This window comes from Gymnogyps californianus, chromosome 1, assembly GCF_018139145.2.
Source record: "Gymnogyps californianus isolate 813 chromosome 1, ASM1813914v2, whole genome shotgun sequence".
In the NCBI taxonomy this organism is placed as follows: domain Eukaryota; kingdom Metazoa; phylum Chordata; class Aves; order Accipitriformes; family Cathartidae; genus Gymnogyps; species Gymnogyps californianus.
The window spans coordinates 140786840-140804708 of NC_059471.1; the positions used below are offsets into that span (position 1 = coordinate 140786840).

The 17869-nt window shown below is 40.9% G+C and overlaps 2 protein-coding genes across 3 annotated transcripts in view; both read right to left on the reverse strand.

The window, feature by feature from the left end:
• Positions 1-17869, reverse strand: part of NUP50 (nucleoporin 50) — a 398016-nt gene that overhangs the window by 357589 nt on the left and 22558 nt on the right. The window lies entirely within an intron of this gene.
• Positions 1-17869, reverse strand: part of ARHGAP8 (Rho GTPase activating protein 8) — an 83738-nt gene that overhangs the window by 16433 nt on the left and 49436 nt on the right. For both annotated transcript variants that reach the window (XM_050914936.1, XM_050914937.1), the window contains exon 9: positions 6956-7029. In XM_050914936.1, the coding sequence (XP_050770893.1) occupies positions 6956-7029 (74 nt within the window). The remainder of the gene's footprint in view (positions 1-6955; positions 7030-17869) is intronic.

The following is a 17869-nucleotide window of genomic DNA, read 5'->3' on the forward strand; positions in this document are numbered from 1 at the left end:
AATGCCTGAGCACCAAAAACACAAACTGTGCTTATTAAAAGGTTCATTTTTATTTGATGGCACATGAACCAGTCTTGGGATTTATCTCATCTCCATGAACTCTAGGTAAAAACATTCACATGAAAACAAAAGAGCCAAGAACTCAGAAATGTTTATACGGCCAATGTCAAGCTTTCCCAGTGTTGCATTTTTAAAAGATATTTGATTGATCACAAGAAGCAGAGGCCAGGAGGCAAACTCGCTAAGCTGCAGCAATCCAAACGTATTCAGAATGCATAACCATCCATCTCTACCCATTCTGACTATCACCACCAGGATGTATTCATTCACATTAAAAAATGGAACCAAAACTTTCTCCATCAGCAAGATTTGTTGTGCTTCATGGAGGGGATGAGGAGGAAAGATTAATCACTGTTTACCACTGCTTCTGCTACTGAACAGATAAAGGACAGCTTTAGTTGTCACTATAATCATACCATAGGACATTTATTACTTTATCATTACACTTCTATAGCATGGTTATTACCATTTCATTTAGAAGTCTTAGTCATCACCCAGGACTCTCCTGTGGTACCACAAGACAACATTGAACAAAAACTTTGTGCTGCAAAGCACTTCCAGTCAACAAAAGAGATGAGGTAAGAGAGAAAGACTCGGCAACGGGGGCTACTGAGAGGTAATTTTCCTATAGGGGACAGTTATCTTTTCTGCTTTATAATTCTGTAGTGTGATTCCTTCACCGTGAGTTTATTGTTCCATTACTTCTGAGCTGCTGCTGATCTCACATGGTCTCTTTAGTAATTAGTTCTCTATGCAATTTTTTTGTAGCTGTTTCCTTATATGGCCATTCTATAGAATGCAAATGTTATCAAACTTTGGAAACTTTAGTAATAATCCCAGCAGGATAGCTTTGGTTTTAAATTGTTTAAAACACGGACAAGCATGTTGTTTATACCTTTGGGGATACTCTCTAAAACATAAAATACATTAACAATAGTAATCCTACCTATATATTTCAGTTTGGTATTTTGCATAAGACCAATACAAATGACAGTGTATTAATATTTGAGATAGGCTTGAGCAACATTCCTGCCCTTTGTAACCTATTTGACATCTTCATGCAGGTCTGAACAGTGCAGTTTATACCCACCATAATGAATCAAATAAAAATTCCCTTAAAAGCTGTCACCTGACCTCCAGATGTTGGGGGGTCTGCAAACAAAATATGGGTTTTGCCATGCAGTTTTATTTTTAGTGTGTATCAGATAGTACACTCAAACTGTGGGTCACAGTTTAAAAACTAAGAGAGCATGGTGAATTGTACTAACACTGACCTAAACAAACACCAAAACCACCAGCCACACACCACCTAGCTTTTAATTTATCACGATACCTTATATCCAGTCTGTAACCTGCTTTTCTAGAAAAAAAGACATCTAAGTAAAAGACACGAAAGGGAACTTCTGCTGTGACATCTTATCAGAGTTTAAAAGCAGAAGTGCATTTCTGAATCCTAAATCCTATGATGGATAAAACTGCCTCGGAGGCTGGGCAGCTCCGAAGCGAGCAGGCCCCTTTCTGCCCTGCCGGGTCAGTGTGGGCAGCACCAGCAGCCTCAGCCCCGTCCCTGAGCATTACGGAAGCCATACACACAAAGATGCATCCTCCATAGCATGGCATTACTGAGATCCCCGGTTACCAAAACAGCTGGTTAGAAGTGACAGCCCCCATTTACAGTCTCACTTCAGCACAAAATAGGTTGCTGAGGACACGTGGGGACATATTAACCAGAGAAAGAAAATGACTACCCTGTGGCATAAGTTGGGCTTCTTGGAGAAAAGGGCCTGTGAGCAAAGCATCAAGATCATTACTGCCAAAGGAATGACACCACGTTAGAAACATTTATGAATTGTTCTGACAAGAGAGTGAATATTTAATTAAGCATGGTAATTTCTCACGGCATGGTAGAGATAAGGTAGCACACACACACACAAAAATCTTATTTAGCACAAGTGAAGTCAAGCCTTGCATTTATAGACTAGACAGATGAACAGGTTGTGGTTTTGAGGCTGAGCATAGAAAACAGTGTCCTCTGGTTTGCTGGTTACTACGAAGATCTAGTCACAAGTGTGCTATGTTAAACCTGTCCTTCCTCTTTGGCCTAAATCATCACTTGGGTTCACAATGATACCAATACTTTACTTCTGAAATTAAGAGCACTTCTCTGGTTCGGTCCAGAAGATGAACTCTGAGGCTTAGTCTTAATGAGCTGATGATTTCCTCAGATACTGAGAACTCATTTTAGGAAACCAATTCTTCCCTGTGAAGGTTAGCAGGAACTGAAATTAAGCATTTTTAAAATTCAGTATTAAAAACTTTAAAAACATTTTTCACTCTGAAGTAGAGCTAGAATGAAAGTGGTGAAATGGCTACTTTCTCTTCCTTTCTTGAAAAAATAACCTGAAAATTATTATAGAAATTAAGAAACTTAATTTATTGTGTTTATTGTAATAGTGTCTGAGGCATCAGCCATAATAGATCTCATTTATATAATACAAACAGATGTAGAGGAATCTCTGCTTACAGTAGATTCTTTAGTCTCTGTTAAGGTACCGGCTGACTTACTAACTGGATCCAGTGAGAGTCATCTTGCTCAGAAATAGCTATCTACATACACAGTCGGATAAATATATGAGGAAGAAACCCACGCTCACTGTCATAACATTAATTTGGCTGTTGAGGATGAGGACGTGCTTGCTGCTGTCAGAGCCTGCTCAGCTCGGTACAAGAAGGGGAGTTTTGGCTCATTTGTACAGATGAGGATGCCTCCATGCTGGGAAGAATACTTCTACAAACAGTGTTGTCTGAAACTGAGGCAGAAAATTTAAAAATCAAGGAGGAAAAATGTGACATGAAGCAATCTGTCAAAGGGATTAGAGTCATTAAGATGAAAAAGGCTGGGTGAACTTTAGAGACTGAAAGTTTCCTTAGCCTGGTAGCATACTCCTGCAGGCTGGTGCCTCATTTGAATACCGCCACAGCTCCTGCATCAGATCTGTTGAAGAAATAAGGGCCTGAGCAGTACAGAATGGACTTAATGAACGTCAGAGGGTCTCTGATGTTTCAAGAAATCTTAACCCTGTTGATGAAGCATGATTTTGCAGAAGCTTTTGTGACCTAAGTCAGAATTTCATAAACTGATTTCAGGTACATAGATGCGAAAATGTAGCAATGGGAAGAAAGAGTGGAAATACTGCACCTAGGGTGAAAAACAAAACCCACTCCCTGCTAATTCTGTGAGGCTGGAAACTATGCCAAAATCAAATGGAATAGGGTAATGACAGTGAATTTTTGTCACTTCCGGAAGATGAACTGAAGCTTTCACTGTGCTCATGGCCACGTCTGGAGTGCAAAGAATGCTGCCAGTCAGCCTCCCCGGGCTGTCAGCACGGGAACCGACACTCGCTGAAGCTGATGGCAGAATTGAGATATTCCAGATTTAGAGAAAGAGTTAAAATCATAGCAGACAGCAGGTACAACAGATACCTGCACACTTATAATCAAGTGCAAAAAAATGCATGTCTATCACCTACTGCTTAACAGCCTTGGCATGGCAGGTACTTGGCTTTCAAGCATCAGCTGGCTGAGAATGTCAGAAAACACTCTACCTGACAAGCCATCTCTCCTTAGAAATCTGGTTTGTGGAGATCTCCTTATGAGAGGGAATATGACAGCTCTGAGCAAACCTGGGCTTGGTTGGAAAATATTGACGTTGACAGAGCCCGTGCCCTTCCTTCCTGGGGGTACAGAAGCACAGAGAGCTGGGGAAAAAATAAGATAGTCTGGCTAGCAAGCGCATGGGCTGGACTACGTATCGGTGGCCAGCATTACCATGCCACTGACTTGCGTAGATGCACAAAGTAGGACAAGGGCTTTGTTCAGAAGTATCATCACATTTCCTCAGAGACTATCCTTTACAAACTGTGCACTGAACAGATGAATTTTTAGCCAAAAAAAGATGAAGTTTGGAGAAAACCCAAGGATGATTACTGCTTTCAGCATAACAAACATTTCATCTAGGAGAAATTCTGCAATGACGAAGTCGAGCCAACCCTATCTTTTATCACAACCATGAGAGCTAAAACTTGCTATTTTTCTCCTGTACTGTGCAGCTGGCGTTGCTGCTTCAGAAAACTGTGGGTATCTGAGCTGGAATCAGCAATTGTTGAGAGGGAAGAGTATGGGACTGGTGCAACAGTGATGAGACAGAACACCCAGAAAGAACAAAAGCAAGACACGGAGGAGGTTTTGTGTCAGATCAGTGCAAGAATTACTAGTTACTGGTCACTAGCACAATATAATGATGGCCGTAAACCTCCTATTTCTTTAAAAAAATCTTTAAATAGGTCCAAGGAAATGCCAGATATGCAAAGCCCTCCTCCCAAGCACAGCCAAAAGTTTAAATCAATTAACATTTTAGTGGCTAAATTTTCACTCAATTTCTAAATAATAACAGCTGTGAGAAGTAATGATGTTAGTGCACATTCATCCTCATCTTAGCTCTCTTGACTCCTGTGATTAGTGAGGAAGAGGTATTTGCCTATTAAGATAAGCTAAATATATGTAATGATGATTGTTTCATAACAATTTAAAACACGAAAAAGTCTGGCTTTCATCTGCAGATGGGGCATGTTACTGATACACTACACAAACTCTAATTATCCACTCACAATTATAATTACAGGGATTGTCTCAAGCTGCCAGTCACTTGCCTTCAACATTCTTAGCAGTGAACTATTTACATTCCCTGTATCCAACCATAATATTTGATACAAGCTACACCTGCAAAGTTTTCATCATTAGCACCAGTCTGGAAACAGCACACCCAAACAGCTCTATGGGCTTGAGTGGAAATCCTGAATTTGGACCAAAAGGCCCTCAGTAAAGTCTGTTAGGAACTCTTCATCTACTGCAGATCAGTAGATACCTTTAATAGCAGAACTGGCCCCACTCCAGTACTTGGCCTTAGCTGGTGCAGGTATTTTGAAGATAAATCAGCAATTTCAAGAGGCGAGGAGCTACCTGTTCTGTACACAAGCATCCCTATAGATGCTATGGTTCATTGCTTGCAAACTGTAAGCAGGTATCCACTGCAGTGGATATCTCTCTCATTCTCCTATGCATATCATTAATCAGCTTCACTCAAGGTATGAAACACACACAAAAATAAAACGGGCAGTTATTTACTGTTCTTATTTACCATGGGGGAAGCTAAAATATGAAGGAGCATATCCTAGCAATGAGGGCAAGACACTAATTGTCGAGTCTGTCCTCATTCCAATCAGTATGATCTTGCACTGATTTAAATGAAGCCAGGATTTCTCTTGAGAATCCGCAATAAAGCTGAGAAGCAATGTTTTTCTTGGCCCTCCCCCACTTTGTCTTCACAAATGTGAAGCCTATTCAGTATAAGTTTTTAAAAAGTTTGAAATTTCTCACTTAGGATTCAAACAAACTCAAACTCAGACCAAACCCTAGTGGAAACAGTTAAAATGAACAGAGATCAATGACGCATACTATTTGAACGCTGAAAGCAAAGTTTACGTTGTTCAGAATGACAGCTCAAGGATGCAAATTAAGAATTGGGAATATTGTGGGATATAGTTTTTGGGTGAGCCTGTCTACAGAAGAATATAATTTACTCACAATTTGTGTGCTGTCAATACAAATAGCTCTTTAAATGAGGAAAATCTCAGATAACACTCATTTAACAGCAATATAGAGATCTGAGTCTGGTTTTTGTCTTAATAAAAATCATGCTGATCCTCAACATTTGTTAAAACATTAACCAAACTTAACGGCATATTAAACGCCAGTGACGTTTCCTTTTGGGTTTGTTTTTTTTTTGCAAATAAGCAAACCAAACATATTTTGATTTTCTTCACTTGACACACCTGTTAGAAATTTACACCCTTCTTTCAGGGATCTTAGGGATCATCCCAGTTCTACCACTGTATAAAGTTGTGCCAGTCACATAACTGTGTTATGCTCTGTTTCTGTTCTGTCACCTGTAAGATAAATGTACCTAGGCTATAGATTTGGTACTGTAAGATTTAGCAAACATTTGTGAAACTCTGAGGCCTTGGAGCACAAAGGGCTATGGAAATGTTGCTGTGATTGCCTTAAAAATCAGGGATCAAAATGTAAAATCACATTACACTGGGAAAAGGAATTTCAAGACTGCAGCCTTATCTCTGACTTTCTCCCTGTATGCACCTTTGTCCCTGTGTAGGGAATACAGTGCACTTACCCTACAGACAGCACCTGATATTTGGTCCTTTACGTTGGTCAGGTATGCACTGGGGAGCTCAGGGGTATAGCCAGTGGTTCAAAGTCTACCCTCTCTTTGCCCTGTAAATGAAGGTGATACAGGGAACTCAGATTTGGATACTCCCATTTCAAATATGGGTCTTTGTATTCTGTATCTCTATATAACATAACTATAGATATGAACTGCACTCAAAGGGTCTGTAAATGCCAGTAAAAATATTTTGTGAAGGGAGGACTTCAGGCTTACTCCTGCAAAACACATTTTTTCAATGAGTTTTTATGGCCACTGGTTCTATAAAAACAGAACTTCTCATTGATTTTTACTGTGAGTTCTGCTTAAAACCAACAATATGATATGAGTTGATGATGTGTATTTCAAGACATCTCATTTGCTATTCCCTAATCTAATCCTAAGGGCAAAAAGTTTTGGGTTTTTTTTCATAGTGGGACAATAATCTGATAATAAGTATTCCCTATCCATCAAAGCTCTCAAGGCAGTGCCCAATTACCACTCAAGTTTTCAGGATTCAAAGTAAACTTTGCTGAATCAGGCACTGAGCGTTATATAGTTTCATACTATTGTCCTTATTCTGAAAGACACATCCCCTTTTGACACAAAACTCACCTTTTCTTTTCAGGTAGGATACAGTTTCCTTCATTACTGGGGGGATTAGTTCGCCTTTATTTTTGTCCTTGATACTGTTAGGAAAAAAAAAAAAAGCAAAAGTAACAGCCTTTAAATGGCATGTATAGAGTATAGACAGAGAGTCCAAACCAAGACAGAACAGTCTCAGCAAAAACCTGAGAGATATCTGAGAACATACGTTAAATTCCACAAATTAAGGAGCCCGCACCAAACACAAGAGTCCTCCACAGCTCTAACAGGTGCTGAACAAGCCATTGAAACAGGTGACTTCGACTTCTATTCAAAGAGACATTCCTAAACGCTTTCTTCTTGCTGTTACAAGCTGTATAACTGCAACAGCTCCAAGTAATAAACAAGTGCTATTTACTGTACTGAAGGTGAGCCAGGGCCAGAGCAGCAGAATGGTGTTCCAGACTAACTTTGCCCCGACTTGAGATTGGTTTTGCTCCAGTTTTGTACCCCTCACTTGGCACGCCCCAGCAGGGTTGCGTTTAACCATGATGCAGTGACAGCGGTGGTGGTGGCTCTGATCAGATTTGGTTGAATGCCGTTGGTGGAACAGGGTTTCAAGGCAGCTTAGGGGCAGGCAAGGAAGGAGTTTGCAGTGAATGCTTCAGAGTAAGTCTTGATCAAGGGATGCTGCAAGATTAGGAGCCTATTATCATGCAGATTTTTCTTTGTCATTTGTCTCTTTTTAAGCCACAGTGTACGTATAATTAAAAGGATATTGTACTATTTATTTTGAAGGCAAAGTGATGCAGCAAGATTATTAATGCTTTTGAATGATTCCCGTGAGCTGACATTTCTTTCTCTTTCACGAGTGAACAGTTGAGGCAAAAAATCAAACATAGCATTTTCTTGATCTAGACAGTGCAAAAAATTCTGCGATTATCTTCCTTATTTAAAAAAAAAAAGTGCCGTTTAAAAAGTATAACAAAAGAGATGGTCAGTATCTGCTGAGTATTCTGCTACATTTTTACAGTAATCAACAAGAAAATAAAGGACCAATCTCAGATTTTAAATTAGACTTAATATACATTTATGTGTACAATTTCATATTTGATATTTAAAAGGTGACCAGCTTTACTGACAAACTCTAAAGCACCAGCACAAAGCAGCACAGAGATCTATGAATGTATCATGAGAGGCTGAAATGCTGCAGCTCATCCACAGAAAACATGAGATCTTTATACAACATGTAAACATAGCCTTAACCTAGTGCTACCAGCTGAGGTTGCACCTGTGTGGTGGGTTGACCCTGGCTGGATGCCAGGTGCCCACCAAAGCCGCTCTGTCACTCCCCTCCTCAACTGGACAGGGGAGAGAAAAATATAATGAAAGGCTCATGGGTCGAGATAAGGACAGGGAGATCACTCAGCAATTACTGTCACAGGCAAAACAGACTCAACCTGAGGAAAAAAATTAATTTGATTTATTACCAGTCAGAGTAGGATAATGAGAAATAAAACCAAACCTTAAAAACACCTTCCCGCCACCCCTCCCTTCTTCCCAGGCTTAACTTTACTGCCAAGTTCTCTACCTCCTCCCCGCCAGCAGCGCAGGGGGACAGGGAATGGGGGTTGCAGTCAGCTCATCACACGTTGTCTCTGCCACTCCTTCCTCCTCAGGAGGACGACTCCTCACACTCTTCCCCTGCTCCAGCGTGGGGTCCCTCCCACAGGAGACAGTCCTCCACAAAATTCTCCAATGTGAGTCCTTCCCACGGGCTGCAGTTCTTCACGAACTGCTCCAACGTGGGTCCCTTCCATGGGGTGCAGTCCTTCAGGAACAGACTGCTCCAGCGTGGGTCCCCCACGGGGCCACAAGCCCTGCCAGCAAACCTGCTCCAGCGTGGGCTCCTCTCTCTCCATGGGTCCACAGGTCCTGCCAGGAGCCTGCTCCAGCACAGGCTTCCCACGTGGTCACAGCCTCCTTCGGGCATCCACCTGCTCTGGCATGGGGTTCTCCACAGGCTGCAGGTGGATACCTGCTCCACCGTGGACCTCCATGGGCTGCAGGGGGACAGCCTGCCTCACCATGGTCTTCACCACAGGCTGCAGGGGAATCTCTGCTCCGGCACCTGGAGCACCTCCTCTCCCTCCTTCTTCACTGACCTTGGTGTCTGCAGGGTTGTTCCTCTCACATATTCTCACTCCTCTCTCCCAACTGCTGTTGCACAGCAGTTTCCCCCCCGCCTTCTTAAATATGTTATCACAGAGGCACTACCACCGTTGCTGACGGGCTCAGCCTTGGCCAGTGGTGGGTCTGTCTTGGAGCAGGCTGTCATTGGCTCTATCAGACATAGAGGAAGCTTCCAGTAGCTTCTCACAGAAGCCAGCTCTGTGGCCCTCCCGCTACCAAAACCTTGCCATGCAAACCCAATACAACCTGCAGAGGAGAATGATTCTTAGAGTCTTTTTCTTTTCCAAGTACTGCGATTACTTCTCTTTCTGTCTAGGCTTGCTTATTACTTTATTAGTATAAAACAACTCATAATAACTGGAGTATATTTGATACAACTTCTGTAACATTGTTGCATGGAAGGAGCAATCCAGTATTATATTTTGTGTTTACGCTACACATAAAAACTACTTTAAAATAAACGTTACAGCAACATAAGTCAGCATGGAGCGACAGGGAAATTGTCAAATCCCCCCCTCCTCCTCATATATGTTTTCCCTATGCCTATGAAGGGAGTTAGAAGAAGATATGTAGACTTTAATTTTGGATCTCCAAGCTTAGGAGGTTGGTCACCCCCAGCTTCACATATAGGAGCAGTGGGGGAGTTCCTCCAACAGGAGGACTCAGAGCAGGGTCATGACAGGTACTGAATCACCTTGTGGTTTTGCCTCTCTTACTCATAAACTGACAGGGGAATATACTTCAGGCTATTCGGTTATTCTGCCATCAAACCTTCTGACCTCATTCATCACTCCAGGGACACAATGCTGAGCCACCAGTGCCATTTCTTCCAGCTACAGTTTCATTGCCCACCCAGTCCTACTCTTCCTCTTTCCTATTTTCACCATCCAATCTCTTCCCAGGCACTAAGGTCTGTACGTTATCCAGATTCTCCTAGACCGTATTTTTTTTCCTCTGCTGTGCATATTTTGTGTGTCACTTCCCCTACTGCTATATAAAACAATGCAACTTGTTAGGTGATTGTAATAAACTTGTTAATCCAGCTCCCAGAGCTCGTTCTACTATTTCAAATACCTAGACCAACCTGCTGTTTGAAAGCAAGTTGTTCCCTCAGTTGCAGAACTAATGAAGTTGATCTGCTATGGATTTGTATCCTGTGTCCTACCTCTTTCCTCATCATAGTAATCTGAGATCATTTCCTTATGTCATCTATAATCTCACTTCCCTTATGGAGTATTTTCATTTCCTCCCCTCACCTCTTTATCTCGTATTTCCTCATAAGGTAAGGAGTAGCTCATAACTAATCACCATCTAAACACTAACCGATGCACCACCAGACCAAAGACAACAGAAGACTGAATTCCTGCTATAGCTTCTCTCCTTCCAGCCAATGATTTTTAGAAGCTTGTAGTATTTGTGAGCGCTCCACTCCTCTGTCAAATATGGTTGACATAAGCCCATAGCTCTTCTGTGAACCTTACTAAAAATCAATCCGTTGAACAAATTTTTCCTGCTCTTTTTCAACAAAGTATCCATACCAGAATCTAGAGTATATAAAATTCAGTACTGCTCTATGTGTGGGTTAATACTACTTTGTGGACACTGCTGTATCTACATCTAACAGGAACTGTTTAGGAAAGGGGAATTTTCCTTGATGTAAACAGACATAGGAACTTTGATAAAAAAATATAGCCAAGTTTGACAAAATCATGTTCATAACATGATAATTTTAGACATTTGACCAAATAAATTCTACAATGTATGCAATGCACTTGCAGGAAGAATAAGACTAACAGCAAGGAACAAGTTTAATTCAGATAATCCTAAAGTATCATCTTATACGTTAGTAATTCTCATCATTTGCTGCTGCTTGCAAATGACCTTTAGATGAAATGATACAACTTCTTGTCCTTACACACTGGCAAGGCACCATTAATTTCAGTATGAAACAGTACTGGACTTGCTGGAGTAATCATTCTCTGCAGTATCATAACAACATGATAATAGCCAGAAGAAAGATTTATGACCTGACTTGTAAGACCAAGTCCAACCTCAATCTTCCCCACTATCACAGACATCTTAGAAGAGCTAAACCAGAGGCTGTAAGTGCTTCATGAAAAAAGCTCACTGATTAGAGAAGGCCATGGCTTGAAATGCTACCAGGACCAAGTTTATGACCTAGTCCTCAGAGCAGCATCCTCTTCTTACCCACAGTGACAATCAGGTACCTTCGTAAAATATCTCTCCTAACAGCAAAATCCTCTCAGCCCCTTTCAGGATATGTATCCCGTCACTCCTAGTCTCTCCTGCTCCTTCCAGCTTCAACAATCTTATAGCAGTTTCACGCATGCTGGTGACACTGTAGAGCAGAAGGTCAGTGTTAGTGTTACAACCAAGCAGGAGCTGCGCAGTGCTCTCAGACCAGCTCTGAGACCCAGGCTGCTCTCCCCTTCCCCCTGCCTTCCACCTAGACCCTAGAGCAGAAAAATTAGTAAGTAACTTTGCTTCAGTACCATAAGCTCTCGTACCAGCCCCTGCAAAAGTTGGCCACAGGAAAGGGAACAGAGCCACACAAACACAGAACACATGAACCCTCTACCCTGCTCTGAAAGGCAGCTTCTGTACGTGAATTTTTTCCTCTCGCAGCAGATCAGTGTTGTATAACAACCCTGCTGCAACAACATAGAACAAAACAGGCAGGGACTGTGCAGCCCCATTAATAAATTAGCCTTGCTAATAAACCACATGAGGAAGGAAGTTCTAGGGGTTCTTTGCACAGCATGCAAAGTTGAAATCCCCAGTGAAATGATAACCCCCGGTAAGGGACTAAAGAAGAAAAGGAGCTGGGAGATGAGGTTAGTACCAAGGTCAATGTTCAGGATACCAGCAAGGAAAAGCCTGCAGCAAATCAAGGTAAGGGGAAAAAAACCCACCACATTTATTTTAGCCTTTCTAATAGGGGTGTTACAACACACTCCTTGTGTGTCAAATAATTTTGTTTCGTGTATTCAGATCAGTACTCTAAACATTTAGGGCAACTTTTATTAAAATTAGTCGAAAGCCTAATTCACTCAAATGGGAACATCATCAAGACTTTAATTTGCTTGGAAGCTGTTACATCTTTATTATTGACACTTTAAGCTCATGGAACCCATTTTCAGTCTCTCTGAAGTTGCACTGATTGTTTTTGCTTTCTTACAGCTGCTCACTCCAGAGGCACCAAATAGCAACCCAGCAGCTTTTTATAAATGTTTTCTAATTATTATTGTTACCCATAAATGTGTTTCCCATTTCAGTGTATAAATAGTAAACTGATTATTTACAGCACTTGCTCCTGCTGAGCACTAGTTTATCTGTCAGAGAGGTGAGACAAATAACTGGGCTATAATTTGTAATAATAAAACCTACACATCATTTTTCTTTTTCTAGGAAAAAAAAAAGATACAGTTTCTGCACTTCTACCATTTTCTATAGGATTCCTGTTTCCCTTGAAGGAAAGGTTCCATTCCCAGTACAATGAAAGAGGTCCTCAAGATAAATGGTATTTTAAAATAGAGCAAGATATTCACTGAAAGTCACATGCAAAGGATTGTTCTGTTTTTGCAACACTGGGGGAAGCTGGGATGCATATTTTCATAGCATTTCACAATGTGGGACACAGCGTTCAGTTTACTGGACCTAAGGTGACAGAAAATAATAGAGACATTACTTCAGCTGATGTAAATCAGACCAGCTCAGAGGTCAATAAAATTACACCTCTATCCTCTCTCTGCGGATCCTGTCAAGTAATCTGCATTTTTCTTGCCTTGTTCACGATGGTGTGATGAGCAGCTGTGCTTTATGATGGACAATGCAAACTGACATTGGAGATCAGGCACTACTATGGGCAATTTGAAATGAGAGATCTCTTATTCCTTCTGCTTAAGAGATGAGCATAACAGAGCATTTCAGTGTATTGTTTTCTGTAACTGATTCACAGATCTGAATCATATTGCAGCAACATGTCAGATTCAAGAGGGACCTAGTCCGGTAAACACAGTAGCCAGAGAGAATGAGTACTCCTCACTACAGTTTATATCATTAGTTACTGCAACACGTTATATATCCAATGACTCATTTCTAGACAGTGGACAGTTATCATGAAAGGCCTTTACACATTGTTCTGAAGTGTCATTAAGTATTCTTGGCTGATAGTATTTCTCTCTTTGCTTTTCCTCTCCTTTTCATTTTTTCCCCTGCTGAGACATGCTGAGATTTGGTTTAGAATGCATTCTTCCTCCCTGGTCACGCATGCACAGCATGCACAAGCAGAAAGATTATGACCAAAAGGAAAGCACCCTGAAATGTTTATGGTAACAATTCAACAAGCAAAAGCTGTACAGTTGTGGCAATTTTGTGCATTTTCTGTGCCCCCTCTCCCCATCCAGGGCGACAGATAGAAAAACAAAACATCTCCTGTCTTCCCACAAAAGATATTTAATTTTAGATTTTAAAACCAATTGGAGAAAACAGAACAATGTCAATAGCTAGTCAAGGTCAACTCTGCGCTGGAGCTCAGCTGTAGCCTTCCTTGATTACAGAGACAATCGGATGCAGCAACAGGGGTTTGTAGGAGCTTGCTGAACATACAGCAGAGGACAATGATGCTGCTTGGCCCATATAGTCAATTATTAATTCCTTTAAAGTGTTGCAAATTTAGGAAGCTTCGTTCGTCCATTTTAACTGCATTTATCTGATCAACATAAGCAGAGGGTCCCTCAAATTTTTCCTTGCCTTTTTAAACATAAAATCTTTACTAATGGCTTTTAGAATAAAAATCCTATTTTCCACCCTGACATGCAGTGCAAACTAGCGAGGATATATTCTGAATAGCTAATTCCTGCTGCTCTACGTTTCGTGTGTGAAGGTAGCATTGCTGAAAGAACAGAAAAATAATCTTGCTATATCAACACAATACATGAACATTCTTTGAAATGTCCGGATTTATAAAAGCGATAGCTACTGGTGAGTAACAGAAAGTCATTTTCATAGTACTGTAGTACTCTCCTCTGCAAGTCTCTGATCACTACAGGCTGGGACATTATACCCGAGGAAGTATCGCTGTACGCTTGCCCTGCTCTAACACTGCTCCCTCTACCATCTGCTATTGCCCTCTATTGGCGACATGACATGAGGCTTGATAAACCTTTCAACTAGCTCATTATGGTTGTTATTCTCCTCATTCTATCTGCACATAAGAAGCTTGAATTAGCAAGTTAGAGAAGGACATAATAAACACTAAACATGCAAACTATCCCACCCACCCTGTGCTACACATTCTTAAGTACCCGTCAAATCCGAGCATGGATTCTCATTACATTGTAACTGAAAAATTAAGTGTGGACAAAACCTCTTCAGGAGGACTGTTCTGTCTGATATCCCCATGAAGATGAACGTTAGTTTCAGTTGTGTTATTTTATATTTTCAAGAAAATCACATAGTTTTTAACATGAGTTCAAACCTTTAAAGGTGCAATTTGGCAACCAGGCAATCCAGGCTGGGGATCAGAAATGCTATGGAAAGACTGTAATTCAGCAAACTGGGCTGGTCTGCTCTATACATGTAGGCATAAAGAATTAAATAGGGAGACAGCCAATCTTTTTTGGTCTGCCACACTTTATTCTAAAGACATTCTATAAGCCATCTTTGGATGATTCAACTGCCTTTACTAAGCTCATTTATTATTGTTTGAATTAGCGTAGTTTCAGTGGAAACTTCAGGACAACTTGGTATTAGATTCAAGTTCTAGCTGCAAAGACCATATTATTGAGTCCTCACAGGAGCTCATAATGAAGAAGGTTTTCCACTTCACATCTGTGCCTAACAAAGTACACGCTTAAATCCCAGACAAATAAATGTAAATAAAGCTGGATGGACACTTAAGATGAAGTCAGCTTGGTGTGTGTTTGTTTTTTCTTCCCCACAAAGAGCTTAGGTTGACACTGAGGGGTTAAAGAGATCAAAAGCAGCCATTTTAAATTCAGATTTTGGATCCTGAGTAGATGGGGGTAACATAAGAAAGGTTTTGAACTAACTTGATAATAAGCCCTTCAGCTCGCTCATAAAAAGTAAACCCAATTCAGTATAGATTACATTTCAAAGAATTATACTTCCAGCTCTCACAGACCTTCCATGATTTTTAAATGCCCAGTTGCCTTATGTCATTTTGAAAATCTGACTCTACAAGGTTAAAAATGTCTTTGTGAGTTAACAGATTCCTCCAAGACGAGGCACTGGTCCCAGACAGTCATTTATCAGTGTCTAGATAGAAACTTCCTTCAGCTTCGTTTTGCTGTCCTAACAAAACAGGGTTTTTTCCCCTCTGCCTGTTGGACAAAAGTGAGATATTTTGAGCCAACACTTAAGTCACTTTTTGCTCTTCTAGTTTTTAATTATAGCTCTGGAAAGCAAATGTATTAACCAATATAAACTGAGAAAAAAGTTAAATGAGGAAGTGTTAACCAGAAAGAGCATTGCCTGCTGCTTTTAGGGAGGCACGTTCAAAAGGGTATGGCTTTACCACCTTCCACACCAGAAGTCATTGGGACACCATTATCAAACATCTTAGCAAAATTAGGCCACCTATGAGGGCTTTGGATAAATCCCATTCACCAACCTTTTACTGACTGAATAAAAATCATCATCCCAGAAGTACTGACTCTGATGAAACCTCAGGCCTATGGGCCTTATCATTTCTTTTCTTAAACTAAAGAAAAAGACTCCACATAGAAACAGTCCTTTAACAACAGTAGCTTTATCTCAGCAGCATCCCTGACAGTACAATTTTTACTAGCTGTAATGAAATACATAGCACACATATTCCCATAAGCCTATACAAAATAAAATCAGAGTCTCCCTGTAGCTCTCTTCAGAAAAAGGGAAGAGCCTCACCCAGAAGACGACTTCAAACCTGCCTCTTTGCTAGACAGGTGGGAGGTCACTTCCATTTTGCCATTACATTCTATAGAGATCATAAAAGGAGAGGGAATTGGCAAAAGCAATTCATTCATCAAGATAAAAGTTGATACTTTTTTTGGTTCAGATTTTAGAAGCTCCCAACACATATCATTTCCTCTCCTCTGTTACCTTTACCTTTCTTCACAGACAAAGTCTAAATTAATTCCTTTATTTCTAATTTAGAAGTTGTAGGGTACTTGTTTATTTGTAATTTTTAAGTGGTGATGTCTCACCATCTCTTCTGCAAAAGGGAATCTGGACAAGGGTGGGCAAACAGAAGGAATGAGTATCCCCATGTACGTCCATTTTGGACACCCAAGTGCTGTGAACTGCACCCACACATGGAGGATGTCTGTCCGTCAGCACCTCCATTGCCAGCACTGGAACTCTCTGGGTCAAAAGTGATAGTAATGCCTCGCTTGGTGTTTCTCCACCCACAGATCTTCCACAGAAAAGCTCTTTATGAAGTAGCCACCCTTTTTATACTTATAGAAAGCTAAGGCATACAGCAAGGACGTGATTTGCTGACCATAACGCAGCTGGAAAGCAGCAGAGCCAGGAAGGGTGACCACCACACCCTCACCACGTGCAGCCCAGCAAAAGACACTGTTTACTGTTCAGGCACAGTCAGAGAAATAAAATATGACTAGCAGATGGCAAGAGTGGCACACAACACGCTGTCTGATCACATAAGCCTGCGAGAAGTTTGATAGAGCTGCTTGAGCAGCCAGGCTGGGCTGGAGGCAAGTGACAGAGCGTGCCCTGATGCCTGCAAACAGTCCTGGTTTTACTACTGCAGCAGCGGCATAAAACATTGTCCTTCTTAATGACCCAGTGGAGCCCACCTAAAAGATATTCTCTGAATTAGGGAAGTGAGTTAGCCATGTTTCAAGTGTTAGGTTGAACTCTAAAGAGATATCATAAAAGTTAACGTCATAGTAGCTCTTACACAATAGATATTGATTGTACTAATTTCAGGCCTTCTAGAGAGGACTGATGCTTAACATTTAACCAGGGGAAAATTATATTTTATATCTCATTTACAGCTGAATCATTAGAACCAGAAAAGTTGACTGGGGGTGGGAGGAGACTCGACAAATGTCCATGTATCAGACAGCCTAAATTGCCTTTGCTGAATGTGAACAATATTCCTCAGCTGTTTTTGAGAAGGATGCCATAGAAAGATGACAGAAATGACTGTGGGTAGGAAGCTAGAAGGTTTTGTGGGGGTTTTTTTGTTGTTTTTTATGAAAATTGAATCTTGCAAGTACTATTGCCATCCCATTCCTTGTGTAAAGTAAATCATTTTTTATACCACATACAGTGCTGTAATCTACGTAAACAGCTGTCAGGGCATTTCTGGAAGAGAGTGATTTTATTCATTTCATAAAACTCTGATCAGAACAATATGTGAGCAACAAAACAACAATATATAAAGGCTCAAGCATCCATTTTAGCTTTATGCAGCCATTTTGGAGCCTGAAGCTTTGTTTTGGCTTTGCTATCCACCATCTAAATATCTTCAAAACACTTTCATACTGCCAGCATCCACCAGCAACAGATTAGCTCAGGGCTCTGTCATATATGGGCAAATTTCTGTCCATTGGGAGAAAAGTTGTGCAGCCATGCTAGCATTAACTACCACAAAGATATCGTAAACATGAAGACCAGGCAGGTCACTGGGACTGAGAGACCTGTCCTGAATTTATAAAACCTATTGTCTAGCCTCGTAGTTTCGTGGCTTTCAGAGAGAAC